We start from the raw sequence: 19319 nt of genomic DNA, 5'->3' as shown, positions 1-19319 counted from the left end.
CACTGTCATGTATTTGACATCCATGTCGGTCTTTCTCTCCAGCTCGGATATGATCTCCCTGTGGAACCTCTTAAACTTCAGGTGAGGAGCAGGGAGGGAGACAGAGAAAGGGTGAGTGGTGATTAGAAACTTGAGGGGAGGATGTAGTGCTACAGTCTGTTAGCTTTGCTGTCAGCGGCAAACAGAAAAAATACTGTAAGTCTCAAATGGAGAAATGGAGAGTGATCATTTAGAGTGTATCTGTGCGTGTGTGCGGGGGTGAGAGCCAAGTCCGAGGTTGTGCTTATGAATGAGTCAGACACAAAGCGTGGGAATGCCCACAGACTTCTCTCACTTTCTCCCTTTCTCTCCAGCTCTCTCTCATTAGTGTGAGGGTGTCAAAGTGGTTCCATCGCCACAGCCTTGTTGCGATGCGGCGGCGGCGCCCACGTGGGGCGGGAGGGACCACTGAATTGGAGGACCCCATTACTGAGCACACATGATGACCTTGTCGCACACAAAACACACCCTCATCGAAGTCTGTGAAAGGTTTTCTTCCATCATTTTCTCTGACCTGATTTGATGCTGTGACTCACCAACTGGAGTCCATTAACAAGTCAACCCACTCACTGATGCTGTTAGCAACAATGCCTTGGAGGAGCGCCTCGCAACTTCCCTGCCCCAAAGTTCAGCTTTAACAGGTTATTTTCGAACTCTGGTATTATTTATTTTCCCAAGCACCGAGCTTGTGCAACATCTTGTGGTTGCTGTGTTAAGATATCAAAGTTTTAAGTGAGGGCACGATGAACTATGTAAATGTTTTTGCTGCTTGTCACCCCCCCTCCCTCCTCTCCCTGCCTTTCCTGTCTCTCTTCAGCTATCATAAAGTCAATAAAGTCAGAATGCCCTGAAAAATAATCCCACAAAAAGTACCACAATTATTGTGACATAATGCTAAAACAATTTTCCAATTAATGAACATACAGAAAATTGTGATTTATCAAATGACAATGCCGAACAAACACGTCCCAGCTTCTGCAATATGAAATTTTGCAGCTTTTCTCTACCTCATATCATCACATACCAAATCCTAAAATGTTTTAAACTTTTGGTTTGACAAAATATACAACTTAAAGATGAAACCTTGGCCTGTGGGGACGTCTAATGAGCATTTCTCCTTCATTTCTATCATTTTACAGACTAAAAATGTAATTGAAAGACTCATTAAAGATGGAATTAAAGCATTGTTACCCTCACTGGCTACTTTATTAGGTACACCTGCTCAACTGCTTGTTAACACAAACAGCTGATCAGCCAGCCACGTGGCAGCAACTCAATGCATTTAGGCATGTAGGCATGATCAAGATGGCCTGCTGAAGTTCAAACCGAGCATCAGGATGGGGAAGAAAGGTGATTTAAGTGACTTTGAACGTGGCATGGTTGTTGATGCCAGACGGGCTGGTCTGAGTATTCACTGGGATTTTCACACACAACCATCTCCAACCAAGGTCTGCAGAAGACCATCTCTGAACCAACAACACGTCCAACCTTGAAGCAGATGGGCTACAGCAGCAGAAGACCACACCAGGTGCCACTCCTGTCAGCTAACAACAGGAAACTGAGGCTACAGTTCACACAGGCTCACCAAAACTGGACAATAGAAGATTGGAAACACGTTGCCTGGTCTGATGAGTCTGGATTTCTGCTGCCACATTCAGATGGTAGGGTCAGAATTTGGTGTAAACAACATGAAAGCATGGATCCATCCTGCCTTGTATCAACGGTTCAGGCTGCTGGTGGTGGTGTAATGGTGTGGGGGATATTTTCTTGGCACACTTTGGGTCCCTTAGTACCAACTGAGCATGGTTTAAACCCCACAGCCTACCTGAGTATTGTTGCTGACCGTGTCCATCCCTTTATGACCACAGTGTACCCATCTTCTGATGGCTACTTCCAGCAGGATAGCGCATCATGTCACAAAGCTCAAATCATCTCAACATGACGATGGGTTCACTGTACTCCAGTGGCCTCCACAGTCACCAGATCTCAATCCAATAGAGCTCCTTTGGGATGCGGTGGAACGGGAGATTCACATCATGGATGTGCAGCCAACAAATCTGCAGCAACTGTGTGATGCTATCATGTCAATATGGACCAAAGTCTCTGAGGAATGTTTCCAGCACATTGTTGAATCTATGACACCAAGAATTAAGGCAGTTCTGAAGGCAAAAGGGGTCCAACCTGGTACTAGTAAGGTGTACCTAATAAAGTAGCCAGTGAGCAGACATTTCATTACCATCATGGTGTAGCTCTGTTCCTTGTGGGCAAGGACGTGAAAGAGGGAGAATAGCCAGTGTAGTGTTGTGTGACTCTTTCTGATCCACTTTTTTTGTTTTCCATTTACACAGCAAGGGCTGCATCTGAACACCAGACACTGACTGCACCTTTTATAATGAAAATAATCATTCTTTGCAGCTATTGTTAGCACGCTAACAACCTACATTAGGCTGTACTTAATGTACCAAACTGTTACAGCTCCAGCTGGTGTTTGGCCGGGGCATGTTGAGACCTGCCCCCTGTTCTCTCAGCAAGGAAAAAACCAACAGGTGCTCCTACAACCCAAACCTGTTGTTTCCGTTCCTCGTCCTACCTCTTTGTGTTTTGCTTGTTCGTTGTGCTACTGTAGTCGATGTAGGTGGGGAGGAAGGAGAGGCAGTGTCTATCTATCATAGGTGGGAGGAGGAGAGAGAAAGCTCCTGGCTGACTGTGTATGTTTACCACTAAATGGTGCTCAGTGAATTGAGGCTTTGCTTGCTGCTGTCTGGAAATATTCAGAGCAACAGGTTCGGAGAGTAAAGTGCATTTGGGTGAGGCAGCACAATTAGCGAGAAATTATGTTACGCAGGAATTTTCAGGAAGCATGATGCAAGAGCAAAAACACTTACATTTTCTTCCAGCTCGAGATTAACCTTCCTGTGGACCTCTGAGATGTCCATCAGCACTACACCTGTGACACAGACGGAACAAGAGGGAGAAAGAAACCGTACAGGTTATATATAAACATATATATAAACATGTCAGACAAGACAGGCCAGCTAACTGTTTGGTGTTGTTTGCTTTTCTAAGGAGCAAAAGTGATGATATCTAAAGATATTGTGCATCACCAACAACAGTGAGCAATGACAATGAAAACAAATCGGTTAGAAAATATGCACGTCATACGCAACTTCTAAAACCATCAAATGTCACCGCTACAGATTACATTACAAAGGATTTTCCTTTGCTGCGATGAAAGCAGAATAAATGCATGTGCCTGGACCAGAAAAACCTGACCACCTGCTGCTCGGCTAATCAAAAAGAGCTCAGATGGCAGGCAGCCACAAATCATAACCTTCTGTCATTGCGTGTTGCTCACAAAGGCAATCAAATTAAGATTACTGAACACAATCATTATGTGGAAAATTGTAATTAAATTTCCTACTGACCACTACAGCACACACAATCTGTAATAATGTAAATAATCAAAAATATTTGGGGTATTTACCTGAAGTGTTACTCATGACTACAAATATACAACAAACAAACTTCTGAGTTGCCATCACTTTTTTAAGACCACTAAAAATGAGCAAACAATAAACCCATGTGAAACTGCTGTACAGACTTATGCATAAGAGCAAACAGAGCAAACAGAGCAAACAGATGCCTTCATGCCGACTTTTGTCTGTTTTTAACATACTGTCTGTGGCCTGGATTGTGCTGCTCACAAATTGAAAAGTCTCTGTGTGTGTGTGTGTGTGTGTGTGTGTGTGTGTGTTTGGCTGGTGAAGTCCCTTTACAAACACCATTTTTAACACCCCTCAGAAAACTGGTAGACATGAAGGAATAATATTTGTGTTTGCAAAAATGTGTGTGGGCCATTGGTTTTGGTAACTTGTCTTGGCACAGATGGAGGTGCACTTTATTGCAAGAAGCAAAAGAGAAAAGAAGTATGGAGAAACAGTAAAACTACAGCTGCTGAACTGCGGCTGAAATGGTTATTGTTTTTTTGATGTTATAAGACGGCAAATGAGTTGGAAGATGGGGGCAGCTGTGGCTCAGAGGGTAGAGTGGGTTTGAATCCCCAGCTCCTCCAGTCTGCATGGTAAAGTATCCTCGGGCAAGATACTGAACCCCAAACGGCTCCTGATGGCTGTTCCATTGGTGTGTGGTAGTCTCAGCCACCACTGTGTAAATGTGTGTGAGAGGGTAAATGTGATGTTGTGTAAAAGCACTTCGGGTGGTCAAAAGCTATACAAATGCAGCTTGTTTAACAAGACAGAGGCAGGGTTATTATGCATTGCTGTGTCTTATGCATGTACAGCATAGATGTAGGCTGCATGACACATTGGAGACTATCGTGTCTTCTAATGCTAGCCTTACACAAAACGACTTCTCAAGCGATTTCACTGTTGCAGACAAATTTCCAATGTCAATAAAGACTTGACAGTTTTGACTCAGTTAGTGATCTCTAACATTTGGTGTAAGGAGGTCATAAAACTCAGTCCGAGCTGTTAAGTCAGTCTTTTTCTCATCTTGACGGTCCAATAAAATCTGACATATTTAATATCACTGTAAGTTGTCAGTCTTGGCTCATGCAAATACTGTAGTTCAATGACAGGGACATTATCAACAACCAATAGCTGCACTCTCTTCAGCACTAAACAGGAAGCAGCAAAGTGGGTAAACAGTGAACATAGAGGGGACTCTGGGGAGGAGCAAGAACATAAACATGACTCAGGAGGTGCTACTTTTAATTTGGCATGTATCTGATCCACTGAAGAGCACTTATCTCAATGAGAAATATTAATTTTTGAAAGAGTTCGCCTCTCATTCCCACGGTGTCCTCCCACTAAAACGGTGCAGCTAACCAATGGAGGCTAGTAGCAAGTAGAGGCGACAAAATCCAAATGCAATTTTTGTGCGCAAATGCAGTTTACCTTTACAGATTATCTTGATGGTGAACTGAAAAGAATACTGTTGACATATGATGCCTTTTATCTTGTGTTTGACATGTAAGGTATTGTTAATATGTCAAATTCTTTACAGGAAGACTGGCGTAACATTTCCCCAACAACAGCAGGATGGGAAATAATCTCAAAAGGAATCTAGTTGTAATCTTACAAATCGTGACGCCTCAAGATCCTCAGTCTTTGCAACATATGATAGTACAGAGTGTCAGACTTAAGTCTTTTAAAAGTCTTTTTAAGGGTTTTTTACTGTATGGTAGACATTAGATATAACAGCAGGATGTAAATCATCAGAGTGGAAACTTGAATCCGGATGTTATGACTTTTTCCCACACTGGGCTTTTCCCATAGGCATTTATTCTCTATGTACAGTGAGTGCACAGGCTCGACAAAAAATGTTCTTCAGTAGCCAACAAGTGCAGCTGTACTGTACACTGGGGTGTTGACAGTGATGTAACCTTGAGACATTTGTTTAAGACAGATTTTCCACTGTACAGATACAGTGGCTTCCACATCAGAGCACAGGAACAGCTAATCTGTCTGTAACAACTAGAAGACGTGGGCCATCACAGTGGGGAGGCACTGGCTCATTGAATAAACAACACTTCAGACATTAAGTATTTCCGTGTTGGTCAAGGTTTCTAAAATTTCAACAAATATAAATACAAAAGGAGCCAGCGCCACAAACCTTGAGAAAGGTTTTCTAAAGATCAATAGAAAGGGAACAGCTGTCTCTGAGCCTTGGCGGAAATTCTCTCTGGTCAAATTCAATAAAGCAACACATCAATATAAAAAGATAAGGATGTTATGCCCTCAGAGGTGGCGCCTTGAGAGGGGGAAAAAAATCCAGTTTCCTTTTCTCAACAGTGTTCTGACGTGTACACATTTATAACACTAATCCCTGACAGACCTTCAATAGGCTGCCGGTTAGATGTATCACTATGTGCTGTACATTCATCAGCATGTAAACACGGCCCTTCCCCACTCTGTCTTTCAACACCTCCGCTGCCCCACCTCGCCTTATGGCAAGACTGGCTCTTTCACTCAGCGCAGTTCAAACAGCTCTGCAGACAAAGGACAGCACATCATCCCAGTAAATCTGCCTTTTAACAGAGCAGGAGTAAAGTGAGGGGGGAGCAAGGGTGAGGAGAGGAGAGGAGAGGAGAGGAGAGGAGAGGAGAGGAGAGGAGAGAACTGTGTGTGAAGGACAGGACTGTATTCACCTATTAAGAGGGACCTTTTTCAGTGTCTGCCTTCTGTCTTCCCACATTGTAACTAACTGCACTCCCCGATGAAATATTATCATATTTTTGGGAAAATCAAACAGTGATTCCAGAGAGAAGCAGACAGAGGGTTCTACAGTCTGTGTTTGAAGGATATATCCAGGATGTCAAACTGACTCAGCAGCAACAACAGGTTAAAAAGACAAAGATAGTTAGAAGCTAAAGCTGAACTATAGGCTACAGATCACAGTGTAAAAGTGAACCACCACATCACTGCTGATCGCCACACAAGACAATGAATATAAAGGGAAACTTTGCTGATATTGAACCAGCTGTGTGGCATCACAGTGTGTGCAGATGAACAGTGTTATCTTCAGTAGCTAGCTAGCTAACCCTACACTTTTCAGGGTTTGATTTTGGTTTTGGAACAGGGAAGAAACGTATATCTTTTTCCAACCTCTCCAGGTAACAAGTATCATTAATACACGACGTGCCCCAGGCACAACATTTAGCTCCAAATCCACAAAACCAGCCTGAAAAGGAAGGAAATCTGAAACGATTGCATTAGAGTCAATGGAGCACAGCTGTGTTGTTGTCGGGCCCTGGTCTGAGCCGGCCCGATGCTACGGTATGATTGGGCAGACCGCGCCCAAGGGTGGGACCTAGCAAAGGGTCAATTATGAGAAATTTTTAGAAACTTAATAGTTAAACTGATCTTTTTTTTTTTTTTTAGCCTTTTTATCATTCCAAATAAAAGGGTTTTCAAACTTTTGATTTTTTTTTTGAGTACTATTTTATAGAGGCAGTATATGATTGCACACACTCTAACTTTTTTATGTCATGTTTTCACATACTATGTTATGACTTTTTAACTGAATTTATATGACATATTGCATCATGATTTGTTTTGGGATATTTCTATGGTAATGACGTAATGATTTTCTACATCCTACGTAGTGTCTAGACTGGATGGTCAGTTGTGTCAGCTGTTTACTTCAGTTAGAGTGTACACCACATTCACCCCGGCGTCATTTCACTGTTCAGCTATTGAAGATTACATAAACAAGGTCAGGGATTATGATGCGCAGTCTCAATTCTCTTCCCTTTGAACCCAGATTTGGAACCTGGTTTCTATTTTTATCTGACTCCCTGAGTTTAAGTTGTGATTTAACCTGTTTCTATTTTAATATTGCTTTTATCATCGATGCACTTACATGCTTGTGTAGGCATAAACACTATATGACTCTTTGTGAAGCACTTAAGGTGCAAAATGTGTTTGCTTTAAAAATGAAATAAACTTGAATCTTAAAACCACTTGAGGTTCACTGTTGTGCTGAAAATTAATGTGGAGCTGTGCCAAATTTTCTGCACATTAAAGAAGCATAAAAATAATTGGAAATAACACTTTCATGTGGAGGGTCTGATACTTTCTGAATATGGTGCATGGAGTGTTGGTAGACTAAATGTGCAGTAATTACTAAGGTAAAGAGATGAAGTGCTTAATTTAGTGAGAGACAGAAAACAAGACACTGAGAAGAAAGAAAAAGAGTAAGAAGCACATTACAGAATGAGAAAAGTCCGGCACATTACTGAGAAGGACACTGAGTTCAAAGTAAACCAGGCTCTAAAATGGCCGGCCTAACTGCTCAAGAATGAATGTCTGACACTTCTGACCTTAAAGTCCGCTTATCTCACAATAAGAACAACTTAATCTAAAAAACGTCAGCAGGTGTGGTATGGAGTCAAACGCCTGACAGACTGGTTCATTTGTTGGACACAGGAGTTGTGAGTCATCAATATATCACTATCTGAATCATGAAAGCAATGCAGATGTGTCATGTTACTGATTGTAAACAAACGTCTTAGCTACACAGGGACCAACAGTCTTTTTTTCCAGCAATTCACACTCATTTGTTTATTGTTGTCATGCTCTGTACAACACGTTGCCAAGCAACAGGTGTTCTTGATCGAGCAAGGTGTGAGGGCAAAAGTGTGTCAGGATGTGGATTACATCGGGAGCAATTCACCGCCATTAGCTAACAAAACCAAGCCGAGCTAAACCCACACAATACAGATGGGCTGCCCACAGGCCTGTTTACCCAGGCTGTAAAAGGTTCTGGAGTCCTGGCTGCACACACTGTGCTCTGTGGAGCGCTTTCACAGTCGCCATTACAGGGGTGATCGCTGTTAATCTAACACAAAAGGTAGCATCTGACAATTCAGTAAGCTTGAGTTAGAAGTTAAGTGTCTAAAGTATAACTTTCTGATGGATGTTAGGAGTGAATGAGTCATAAACATGAAACTGTAAAGAGATTTATGATCAGAGGAGATTATCAGAAACTAAACTGTCACTATTATGGTTCCTCTGTGTCTGCACGGTCGAGTTATGTGGAAAGACAGCACAACACCTACAGTAATTGTGTGCATATCCTTAGGGCGCTGTAGTTAATGTCACAGTGTCAATACGTGCTGTTTGAACACTGCTTAGTGATTTAAATCAGTTCCACCTTGCCTCAGGTGATGGTGTAAATCATGCAAGAACACACGTCATGTTGTGACACTTCATGTGAGACAAAAATGCTGTTGATTCTTCTTTTCTTTCTCATTCCATGATGAATGGTGTGCGTGTGCGTTTGTAGAAAAGCAGAGACTCAGGCCCTGTCGACACGTATACAGATATGTTTAAAAACATTTAAGAGCAGATAGGACTTTTAAGAGGCTTAAGAGTTTCTTAATCAGAGGAGAAAATGGTGGAAACACAAAGAGGTCGGAGAAATATTCTCCACACAATGGATGACAGTGAGTAAATGAAATGCTACAGATTAGATCATGTAGAGATCATATGTGTGGTTGATGTCATTGGGGATAGGCACACATGACTGAAATAAAATGATCACAACACTGAGATATTTGGAAAACTAGAACAATACAACAGTGCAGCAGTGATGACTTGAGTCTGTCTCTACCTTCCATCGGCAGAGTGATCACACTAACAATGACAACACTTTCAGTCAGCAGTTCATCTCATGTCCACACCTTGCAGGCTCACAAAAGGGCGTGTCTGTGACAACCAATCACATCTATCAAAAAAATGCATCCCACCTAGCAACAGGGTCAACATCACCTCCGCACTAAGGTAAAAGTTTCTGTCTCTTCCTTGCTCAGAGTTGCTCTGAGAACTTTCCTAAATCACTCCTAGGCTAGGACTCCTTGGTAAAATTTTTTAGGCTAAGTCAGGAGCTCTCTGAGAGTGTTCTCAGAATGTTTGTGAATACAGACCCTGGTGCAGCAGATGGCCCCCATTTGTCCGTGAAGTGGTGCAGCAGTGCTAGGTCTAAAGTAGATATTAGACCAAGCAGTGCTAAAAAAATATTAGCAAACCGGTAGTCTGCCATTGTTGTTGTTTCTCACGCATGCTCATTATGCAAAGCAACAATGGGCATGCACAATCGTTTTCCAAATCCTCACTAACCAGAGTTTTGTTTTTAAAAATCTCCATTTTAATGACCCTAAACTCCATTAACGTGTGGATGAGAGGCCAAAACATAGAGGAAAATATCTGTATACACTGCAGACAGGGCCTCATCCATGTCATTATAAATGCATGCTATGAACAATGATGACCTGATTGCAATAAATAAAACATTAAAAAAAATCTGCTCAAGCTCCATTTTTGCAGCCATGAGCTCTGAGGCAGCTGTGGAGCGAAGAGAAAGTAAAACAACGTAAAATAAAGAAAGTGTGAGAGTAAAATGAACAGAACTAAATGTGTGCAAAATATAGAAAACAGAGAGAGAGAAAAAAAAACTCCCACTTTGAGTGGATTTTGTAAACAACATTTTGCTGGTAGCATGCAAAGCGGCCCACAGTTCCTCCACCGTTTTTGACTGTGGGCAAAATAATCCTGGCATGGGAGAGAGCCACCTGACACACCATGCAAACATGCTTGGATTATGTAAAGTGGGCCTGATGCCATTTGAGCAGGCCAGGACCATCAAAGGACGGCGTGTGTATATGTGTGTGTGTGTGTGTGTGTGTGTGTGTGTGTGTGGGTCTATGGAGTGTCTGCAAAGCCCTTGCTGCTGTAAAAAGGACAAGATTGGATGAGATTCAATTCCATGCGGATAACAAAATGCTGCACGGTCATGGTGTCTCACAGGCTGTTAAATACACTTCAGATTTTTTTGGCACCAGATGCAGGGTCCTTGTCAAAAATTCTCTCTGAGGAGTCCAACAACATATTTTAGGTTCCAGCATCAGTAACACTTAGTTTCACCTCAAATACAGTCAGAAGATATAAACACTGAATACAGCAGGGACCAAACATCCTGGTGCTTCATTCCAGTGCCTGGTTTGACCAGAGAAGGAAACAAGTCAGATGCCTGAGTGCTTGGATGAAAGAACTCTTGACATCTGAACTCTGGTGAGAGAGGAGGAGGAGGAGGAGGAGGAGGAGGAGGGAGACTAAAGGAATTAAAGGAAGAAGGGAAGAGGACGAGGTGCACCCGTCCTCCAATGCCTCTCAAGAGTATCTGGTTTCTGGTTGGCTACGCGTCACTGAAGCTCAGGTTTCTGACGGGGCAGCTTCACTACGTCCACGGGTTTGGAGACAAGACGCAGAGGCCTTTTTCTTCTTGGTGAAACACCTTGTGTTGCTAGGGGGAAATTCTGCTTCCTTATAATTCACATTGTTGCCTTGAAATCCTGACAGCATTCAGTGTCACAGGGTTGTGCAGTGCAGAGTCTAGTTACAATGCATCACAGGCCTGCTTCATTAGATGAGATGACTGTTTGGGAGTGTATTTAATCGCCCCCTGTTCTACATAATCCTCCATAATGACTCAGACTAAACTGGTCTGTCATGAGACCAGAGTATCTCTCTGTCTCTCTCATACAGGGATTAGTGGGTTGCGGAGTGTGTCAACAGGTTAGGGGTGAGTTTGACTTCAGTCTACATTAAAACTGTTTTGTTATGCAAACTGTGGGACTTGTTTGCTTTTCAAAAAAGGGGGGGATTTATATGTATTTTGTATATAAACAGGTAAAAAAAACCCTCCCTTTTTTAATTACTTAGATGGACACTGATAATAATCAGCTGTTTATATGTGTCCCTCCCCTCATTTCCTCTTCTCTTCCTATGACAGGAAATATATTCTAAGCTGTACTCGCCACAAAATGACCGGATTTACAGTAAACTGCTCTAAATGATGTCACAGCTATTTTTGGATGCATGTGGACACATACTACGCAGGAACTGTAGAGCAGAACACTAGATATCAAACAAAAGCCAGCAGAGACTATGTCGTGATAAGTTGCTGTGAGCTGTAAATTCACCACTTCTGAGCAGAGGGCAGAAAATAATGTTGTCTGGGAGCCTGATGGGGCAAAGCATGTCTTCCTCCAGGCGGCTGCCTCCATGTCTGCAGCTGCCTGTACTGAAGAACAGCATGACAACGAGGAGTGCTCACTCTGCAGCTAAATCTGGAGACTGAAACGTTTACAAAAAAAAATGTCTGCTAAACTGGAAGGAATCTCAGTGACTGAGGGGTCTCCGACTGATGACTCAAATCTTCACCTTTCAAGGGGCAGCCCTAGTGAACAAAACATTCACACCTGGCCCCTCCTCCCTACACTGCTTGTTTGTACACTGCAAGCTACTATACTATTATACAGTTCTTACTTTCGATAGCTAACTGACAGTACCTGTCCGACAGAAAACACACACCACCACTTTGCTCCCTATCCTCTCCTTTAGTGCTCACCAGTGAAAGTGAAAGCCAGTCTCAGACTCACGCTTGTTTTGGAACAAGTTTTGTGCATTTGTTGTTTCTCCCCGCTGTATTTGCATTTTCGTTTTGGAATGCGTGCTGCAACCATCTGATTGCTACCTTGTCAAAAAGCCCCCAGGCAGTAGGCAGAGTCTGCAGATAAACACACTGCCACACACCTCTAATGGGTCGTAAGTGATGACTGAGAGGGATTACTTTTGTAGTCTTTATATTGCTTTTTTTAAAAAAAAGGAAAACCCTGCATAGTATACCTTTAAAAACAGATAAGCTTTCTTTAAGCAATTTGGATATTTTGGGGTAAAATCCAACAATGTCCAGCCTTTGTCATTCCTAAAATAGACGGCACAGTGTCATGACATGCCAGTTTGTTTTTTGAGACTGAAAGAGAAAGTGCATCAAACCAATAACACCCCAAGTGTTCCTGTCATGTGTTTATGTTTACATCTAGGAGGTAAATACGTCAGTCTACAATGATTTCAACCATCTCTATATTTAGACAAAGCTGTCATACATTTAGTCATGGCTGAAAGCACAAAAAAAATCAATTGAAACTTCTCAATCTTCTCCTGCAGCATAATTTATTTCTCAGTTGTCAATACTCTCATATGGCACAAACACTCAAGTCTCTGCAACAAAAACAATAACTGTTTCCAACAGGCTCAACAGATGGAGGGATGGAGAGCTGAGACGTGGATTTATAATCACACTCTTTTGCACAAGAACAACTTGTCAGCTTTAGAATCCACTGCAGCTAACATGATATTTAATCTCACCAGCCACAGTGCTTAATTAAGGAGCAAAATTACTTATCTTTCAAGTCTACACAGGGTCGGCGTTTCATATTTTGGGTGGAGTACCACTTTAATTGTGCCAAGATATTGACACCAGAGCAACACCAGGTGGCACTTCCCATTGTGCTGCTGAATTTAATTAGCAGTTCTGCTGCTAATCAGCAGGGGAGTTGAGAGACATACTGTGGTTATATCAAAGTGAGCCACCAGTGACAGTGAGTTAGGGGACCAGACATCTTTGCGCTGCAAATGAGCTGTTGGGAACTGAAGCCTGGGGAGTTGGTTAGAAACAAATAGAGAACCAAACAAACCCTGCGCCACAGTGTTTGTATGAACTTACCACACATGACTCCATCACAAGCATCGACTGGCGTTAATTACAGAATAACTGCTGCTGTGTTCAAGCTACAGTGCTCTGTGACATGTGTATCTCAAAGATAATGAAGAGGTACGACAAAAAAGGTACAACCAATGCCTTCAACTGAAAACATCTAGTATGTTTTCATATTTTGTAGATTACATTTAAAGGTACAGTTAAGGGGATATATTGGCATAAATGGAATCTAATATAATAAGTTTGTTTTCATTAGTGTATAATAAGAATTGTCATGTTTATGCTACCTTAGAATGGGCCGTTTATATCTACATAGGGAGTACTTCTTCCTTCACTGAGTTCGCCATGTTGCACCGCCATGTCGTCCAGAACAGACAAACCAAACACGGACTCTAAAAAGGCCTGTTAGTGTTTTCACGTTTTCAGTTCAGCCACTGTAGTTAGCAGCCCCACCGCGACGAGCCAAATAATGTCAGGAAAACACAGATTTTTAATGTGAAACTGTTTTATCTGGTGTTTTTTTCCGGTTTTAATCACCACGTTCATTTGTTTTGGAGAGGAAGAGACCTCTGTGAATTATTCAGCTGCCAGTAAAAACTTCCTGGTCAATGAGAACTGAAGAAATCCTGACCAGTAGTTCACCCTTGGCACATGGGAGAGGTTTTATCTGGCTGCAAATCAGCAATTACTCACTACTCCTTTAAGGCTTTGCATGGATTGCAAGCTGTATATCAAACATATATATTATTTATGGAGACTCAGTGTAGCCTGAGATCCTCACTGCAGACTTTTTTGGGAATAGATCGACTTGCATGATGCTGGCAGAGTTCAAAACCAATGACTCGGGGTATTTCCTGTATGTTACCTTGCTTTATATTGCAGTTATCACTGTTTACCTCATTGATCTCCTGCTTAAACAAATGTGCAGTTTGTCATTCTTTTACTTCTATTGATTGCATTGATTGAATGCTATAAAACACTACAATTACAATGGCGTTTATACAGAGGATACAATAAGAAACTATTGATGCAGAGGAAATTACCCAGAAAATGTCCTTCATTCATTTCTTTAGCATATATTGATAAATTGTAAACATACACTGTACAAATGCACCCCTGGAAACCAGCTAAATGATCTGAGACCCAAGTGAGAAAAACAACTGTGTCAGGAAAAGCAGGAACAAGTATCTCCACAGGCTGCAGAGTTCTCCTAGTTTATCTCAGTAGAGAGCCAGAGGACAAGGCAACATGGAAACTTACCTAATTCTCTGGAGACAGGAGACACTGCAGCGTTCTCCCCAATCTTAGACAAAGCATCAAAATACAACTTTCCCGCCAGGATCATCGCTGGGAAAACGATAAAATGATCATTAATGTTTGATAGAACAGTTTGGGAAAAAAAATCAGCTCCCTAATGTACTGAACAACAACCTAAATATGCTCCATAAAAAGATACTAAAGTTTGCCTCGGGTGCACCTTATTCTCCCAGCCACCTGTCAGCCTTCTAGTTACAAGCATCTGTTTATCTAAATTCTAAGTTACTGCGAATGTTTATTAAAATGACAGTTCACCACAGACTCAAAAATACATATTTTCCCTCTTATCTGTTGTGCTATATATCAGTCTAGATTGTCTGGAGTGAGCTGCAGAGTGTTGGAGATGTCTGCCTTTTCTTGTATATAATGGAACTACATGGCACTCGGCTTGTGGTGCTCAAAACTCAACAACAATGTGTCTTTATAGAAGTCATGGCCTGGTTACTCACATAATCCACAGACCTTGTTGTGAGCAGTTTCATGTAGGAACTATCTTCTTTCTATCAAACTACACCGGCCAACTGGTCTACTGCCAGCTCATCTAGCACCACTGAGCTAGCTAACGTTACAGCTCAGCTGAGGAGGACACCATTAATGTCTGTAATGAGTAGACGCACGCTTAATTTTGCGCGGTCACAGAAAAATGAAAAATGATATGGTGGCACGGTGGTGCAGTGGTTAGCACTGTCGCCTCACAACAAGAAGGTTCCTGGGGGTTCAAACCAGGGGTGTGCGGAGCTTGCATGTTCTCACTGTGTCAGAGTGGGTTTTCATGGGTACTCCGGCTTCCTCCCACAGTCCAAATACACACAGGTTAACTGGTGACTCTAAATTGTCCGTAGGTGTGAAGGTGAGCGTGAATGGTTGTCTGTCTATGTGTCAGCCCTGTGATAGTCTGGTGACCTGTCCAGAGTGCATCCAGACTCTCGCCCACTCGCAACCCCTAACAGGATATGTGGTTACAGAAAAATGAAAAAGGATACAGTTTGTGGGTGTAGTTCAGTGGAAAGAAGAGCTCCTACATGAAACTTTTTTTGGCACTTTGAGCAGCAAATTCGAGCACCATGTAGCGTGACTAGAATCGAGAGAAGGCTGATATGTCCAAAACTCTGCAACTCCCACTCCAAAAATAATCTAGATTGACAAATAGCACCACAGTCATGAGGAAAATGTGTATTTTTGATTTTGGGGTGCACTGTCCCTTTAAATGTAGTAAAAATGCTCACCAGCCACTGCTTTCTCATAGCTTTTGCCCAGGTTGACCAGATTCCTCAGTCCTGGGTTGAACTGGTCCATCACACTCTGGGTGGGTGGAGACAGAAGGAGAGACGGTTAGTCACAACTACATTCAAGGTCTGAGATGACTCAACAGGTGGGTGCCTGTCCACCTGACTGAGTGACATCAGCTGTGGGAAAGAATGAAACACACACACAGTCATGTTAAACCCTGCTGACTATCCATTAACAGGAGCTATGACCTTTAGGTGCAGTTCACATGCAGCCAGTCTGTCACATTATGTCACTGAAGACAAAAAGATGTTTCATGTTAAACGACACACAGAGACTTAAGAGTGAAAGACAATACTGCAACAACAAGAAAGAATGAGGAAGAATGAAAGTATGAGAGGAAACAAAACCACTTTGACAATGAGGACAGAAAAAGAAAATATTTCCATTCTTAACATTCCTTAGTCAAAGTCACACGGTGGAATTATCATCGATTATGATGTCTTCAGCACGGACACTATTCTTTCTCCGTGTCATATCAGCATCAGGTCTCAACTTAGGTTCACACCCGAGACCAGAATGCAGGGACTGATTAAACATTGGTAAAACCGCATTAAGTCACACATGGCAAACAGTGTTTCATTTGCCTAGCAGTGCTCACCCACTTCTGATTCAGACCTTTGTCAATAAGTGACCCGTCAGCTGCAGACACTGCACACACCTCGGATCCTCTCATTTCCAGACTTCATGAAATATGCACACAAAAATCTTTGTGGTCACAAAGAAAACACAGCTCGGCCCTAATTCGCCGCACCACTCATGTAAACACACTGTTACTGTTGATTATAGCACAGAGCCAGAGGTGATGGCTGCCGAGGAGCTCACTGTATAATCTTACCACACAGCACACACGGCCGGCTAAATTATTAAACCTGGAGTCTTTTTCCTGCGTTTCATCACACCAAGGAGCTGTGGGGGCTGTCCCGAGAGGAGCCCGGCGGGTAAAAGCTATTCAAGATGGCTAAGTGCTGTGAGGAAAAGAATTAAGTCTTACTTTTTTGTTTCACCTCCAGCCTCTTTATACAGTTGATACCATCTATCACTCTCATGTTGCCACCTGTGGAGTGTGCAGACTACAGCTGCAGCTAATTATTATTTTCACTATAGATTTAACTGCCCATTACTTTCCTGATTAATCAGTTCATTGTTTTATCAATAAAATGTGAAACATGCTGTGTATATTCCCAGAGCCCAAGGTGACGTCTTCAAATGATGTGAAGCATAAAACCAGCAAATGTTTTGGCTTTTTGATCGCAGAAATAGTTGCCAATCAACTTATAATGGCAACTCTAACGCAGACCTGGCTACACAGTGTGATAAATTAAAATCCATGGTTGGATTTGTGGCTCACATCCATGTACGTATATAATATATAACTGTGTGTTGTTTTTCATTATAGGTTTTTCATTTAAAGGAGCAGCGTGGAGGATTTAGTGGCATCTAGCGTTGAGGAATGCAGATTGCAACCAGCTGAAACTTTGCTCATGTACGAAGCGTGATTAGGATTCCTTCACTGTCCAGGAGGTTTTTACTGGGAGCTGATTTATCTGCAGAGATCTCCTCTTCTCCAAAACAAACAAACCCGGCGATTTAAACTGATAAAGACACTGAATAAAACAGTCTCATGTTACAAATCCTTTTTTTCCCTCAGGTGCTGTTTGGCATGTCGCAGACAGGATGCTAGCCTGCACCTGCTCACCTATTTTCTCTGATAATTTAAGATCCAGATGTTCAGGAGGTTTTTACCGAGAGCCGAATTATCCGCAGTGATCTCTTCCTTTACGAAACAAACAGATCTGGTGATTTAAATCAATAAAAACACTGAATAAAGCAGTTGCAAGTTCCAAATCTGTTTCTCAGACGCTGTTCGGCACGTTGCAGACGAGCTAGCACCTGGTGATGTGTGCTCTCCTATTTTCTCTGATAACTTAACATCCAGATGTTCAGGAGGTTTTTACCGGGAGCCGAAATATCCGCAGAGGTCTCTTTCACTTTGAATGGCCCTATCTAGAGCCAGCATTTGGTTTGTGTGTTCTGGGCTACTGCAGAAACATGGCTGTGCAACATGGCGAACTCCGTGGAAAAGGACCCGCTCCCCCTGTAGATAAACAGCCTCTTCTAAGGTTACGAAAATGTGAAGAAGTTTTAAACTAATGAAAACATACTTATTATTTCATATTCCATTTATGCCAATACACGCCCCTACACCCTGCACACTGCACCTTTAACCCCATGAAACCACACAGCAAACAGGATTCCCTTATCAACCAACTGACCGTTCATTTAAATGGTTTTGAAGGACACTTTCTCTGCACTCCAACAGTGCAGCAATTCACTTTCAGAGGACCCACTTATCTTCAGAAAATAAACTCAGGTTAATTACTGCATGGTACAGATGCCAGAGCACACTAAAGAGCTCTTCAACTGATGCTGATCAAGCGAGGCAGCACTTTAATGAGGAAATGGCACTCCTAGGGTGGGGCTATTTTCTCCAAAACCACGGATCCAAACTCACTAATAGTCAGTTAAAGAGTCTGCACACCAAGTAATATCTGCTGGTAAACTGTCTGAGCACTGCAGTCTATCTCCTTTAATGCAGAGGTAATTACTCAGGCCAGGGTTCCTTAAGAAAACAATAAATTTAATGTTAAATGTTAAAAATAACTTGTTTCAAGTGCTGGCACTCATTCATAACACATGCTTTATTGTTTTAACATATATTAGCCTAAATTCGGCTATATTATTGACCACAAAAAAGAAGGTTATTTGAGTCCAGTTTACCCTTCACTCCATCTTCGCCTGTATTAGTGATATAGAAACACCTGTTAAACGTAGAGCTGTGAAACGTCACCGGAAAGTTGGAGCACAGCGGGTGAAGCTGCTCACACATGGATGTATGGAGGTGTTTGTGTCTCGTGTGTGTCGTGGTCGCACCTGTTGTTTCACTAACGTTACCCACCTTGTATGTACTTTCAGTGAGCTTGCTCACCTCCTCCGCGCTCCGCGACATGTTTAACTTATTCTCTCGCGACGCCCGATAAAGGAAAAAAAACACGACACCAGCCTAAAAAAATATATAAAAAAAGGTTCGACGGGGCAAAGTGACCAAACCTAGGAACACATGATATTCCTCATAGCCAGCAGGAGACGCAAACCGCACACATACCAACAAAAAAGATACAAACTGGGAGGAAGACAAAAGAGGAAAGTCCAGTGAGAGAGAGTCCAGCTGTCTGCTGCTGCTGCTGCTGCGTCTGAGCACTAAAAGATCTGAGCTGTCAAACTTGTTGTAGGTGGTTAGTTGAGAGGAGGGAGGAGGCCTGTGGAGGTAGGGAAAGGTGCACAGGTGACAAGCTCACTGGAATAAAGGAGTAATACAGTTTCCGGTTGGCTACTTTCAAATTAAAACCCTTGTTTGTCATGTTATTGACCAGTAAAAGTAGTGATACCACACTTAAGAAATATTTTTTTCATACCCAATTATACATAAAATACTTGCATTTCAAATTTCACTTAAGTTACAGTAAATTAGAATAAATTTAGATAGAATTATTAAATTAAATTAATTATTTTTCAATATCAATTAAATTAAA

At 42.1% G+C, this 19319-nt stretch overlaps 1 protein-coding gene across 1 annotated transcript in view; it reads right to left on the bottom strand.

Moving 5' to 3' along the window:
* The window catches only part of baiap2l1b (BAR/IMD domain containing adaptor protein 2 like 1b), a 49790-nt gene extending 30715 nt beyond the window's left edge, over positions 1-19075 (bottom strand). The window contains exons 1-5 of the mRNA XM_049560379.1: positions 18686-19075; positions 15666-15741; positions 14383-14469; positions 2925-2986; positions 4-75 (exon numbers count right to left, since the gene is read on the bottom strand). Coding sequence (XP_049416336.1) covers positions 4-75; positions 2925-2986; positions 14383-14469; positions 15666-15741; positions 18686-18736 — 348 coding nt within the window. The 5' untranslated portion in view covers positions 18737-19075. The remainder of the gene's footprint in view (positions 1-3; positions 76-2924; positions 2987-14382; positions 14470-15665; positions 15742-18685) is intronic.
* Between the last annotated feature and the right edge of the window lie 244 nt (positions 19076-19319).

The sequence above is a fragment of the Epinephelus fuscoguttatus genome, linkage group LG19 (assembly GCF_011397635.1).
Source record: "Epinephelus fuscoguttatus linkage group LG19, E.fuscoguttatus.final_Chr_v1".
In the NCBI taxonomy this organism is placed as follows: Eukaryota; Metazoa; Chordata; class Actinopteri; order Perciformes; family Serranidae; genus Epinephelus; species Epinephelus fuscoguttatus.
Note: the sequence above shows the minus strand (reverse complement) of the source record. Positions and strands in the feature narration are given on the sequence as shown.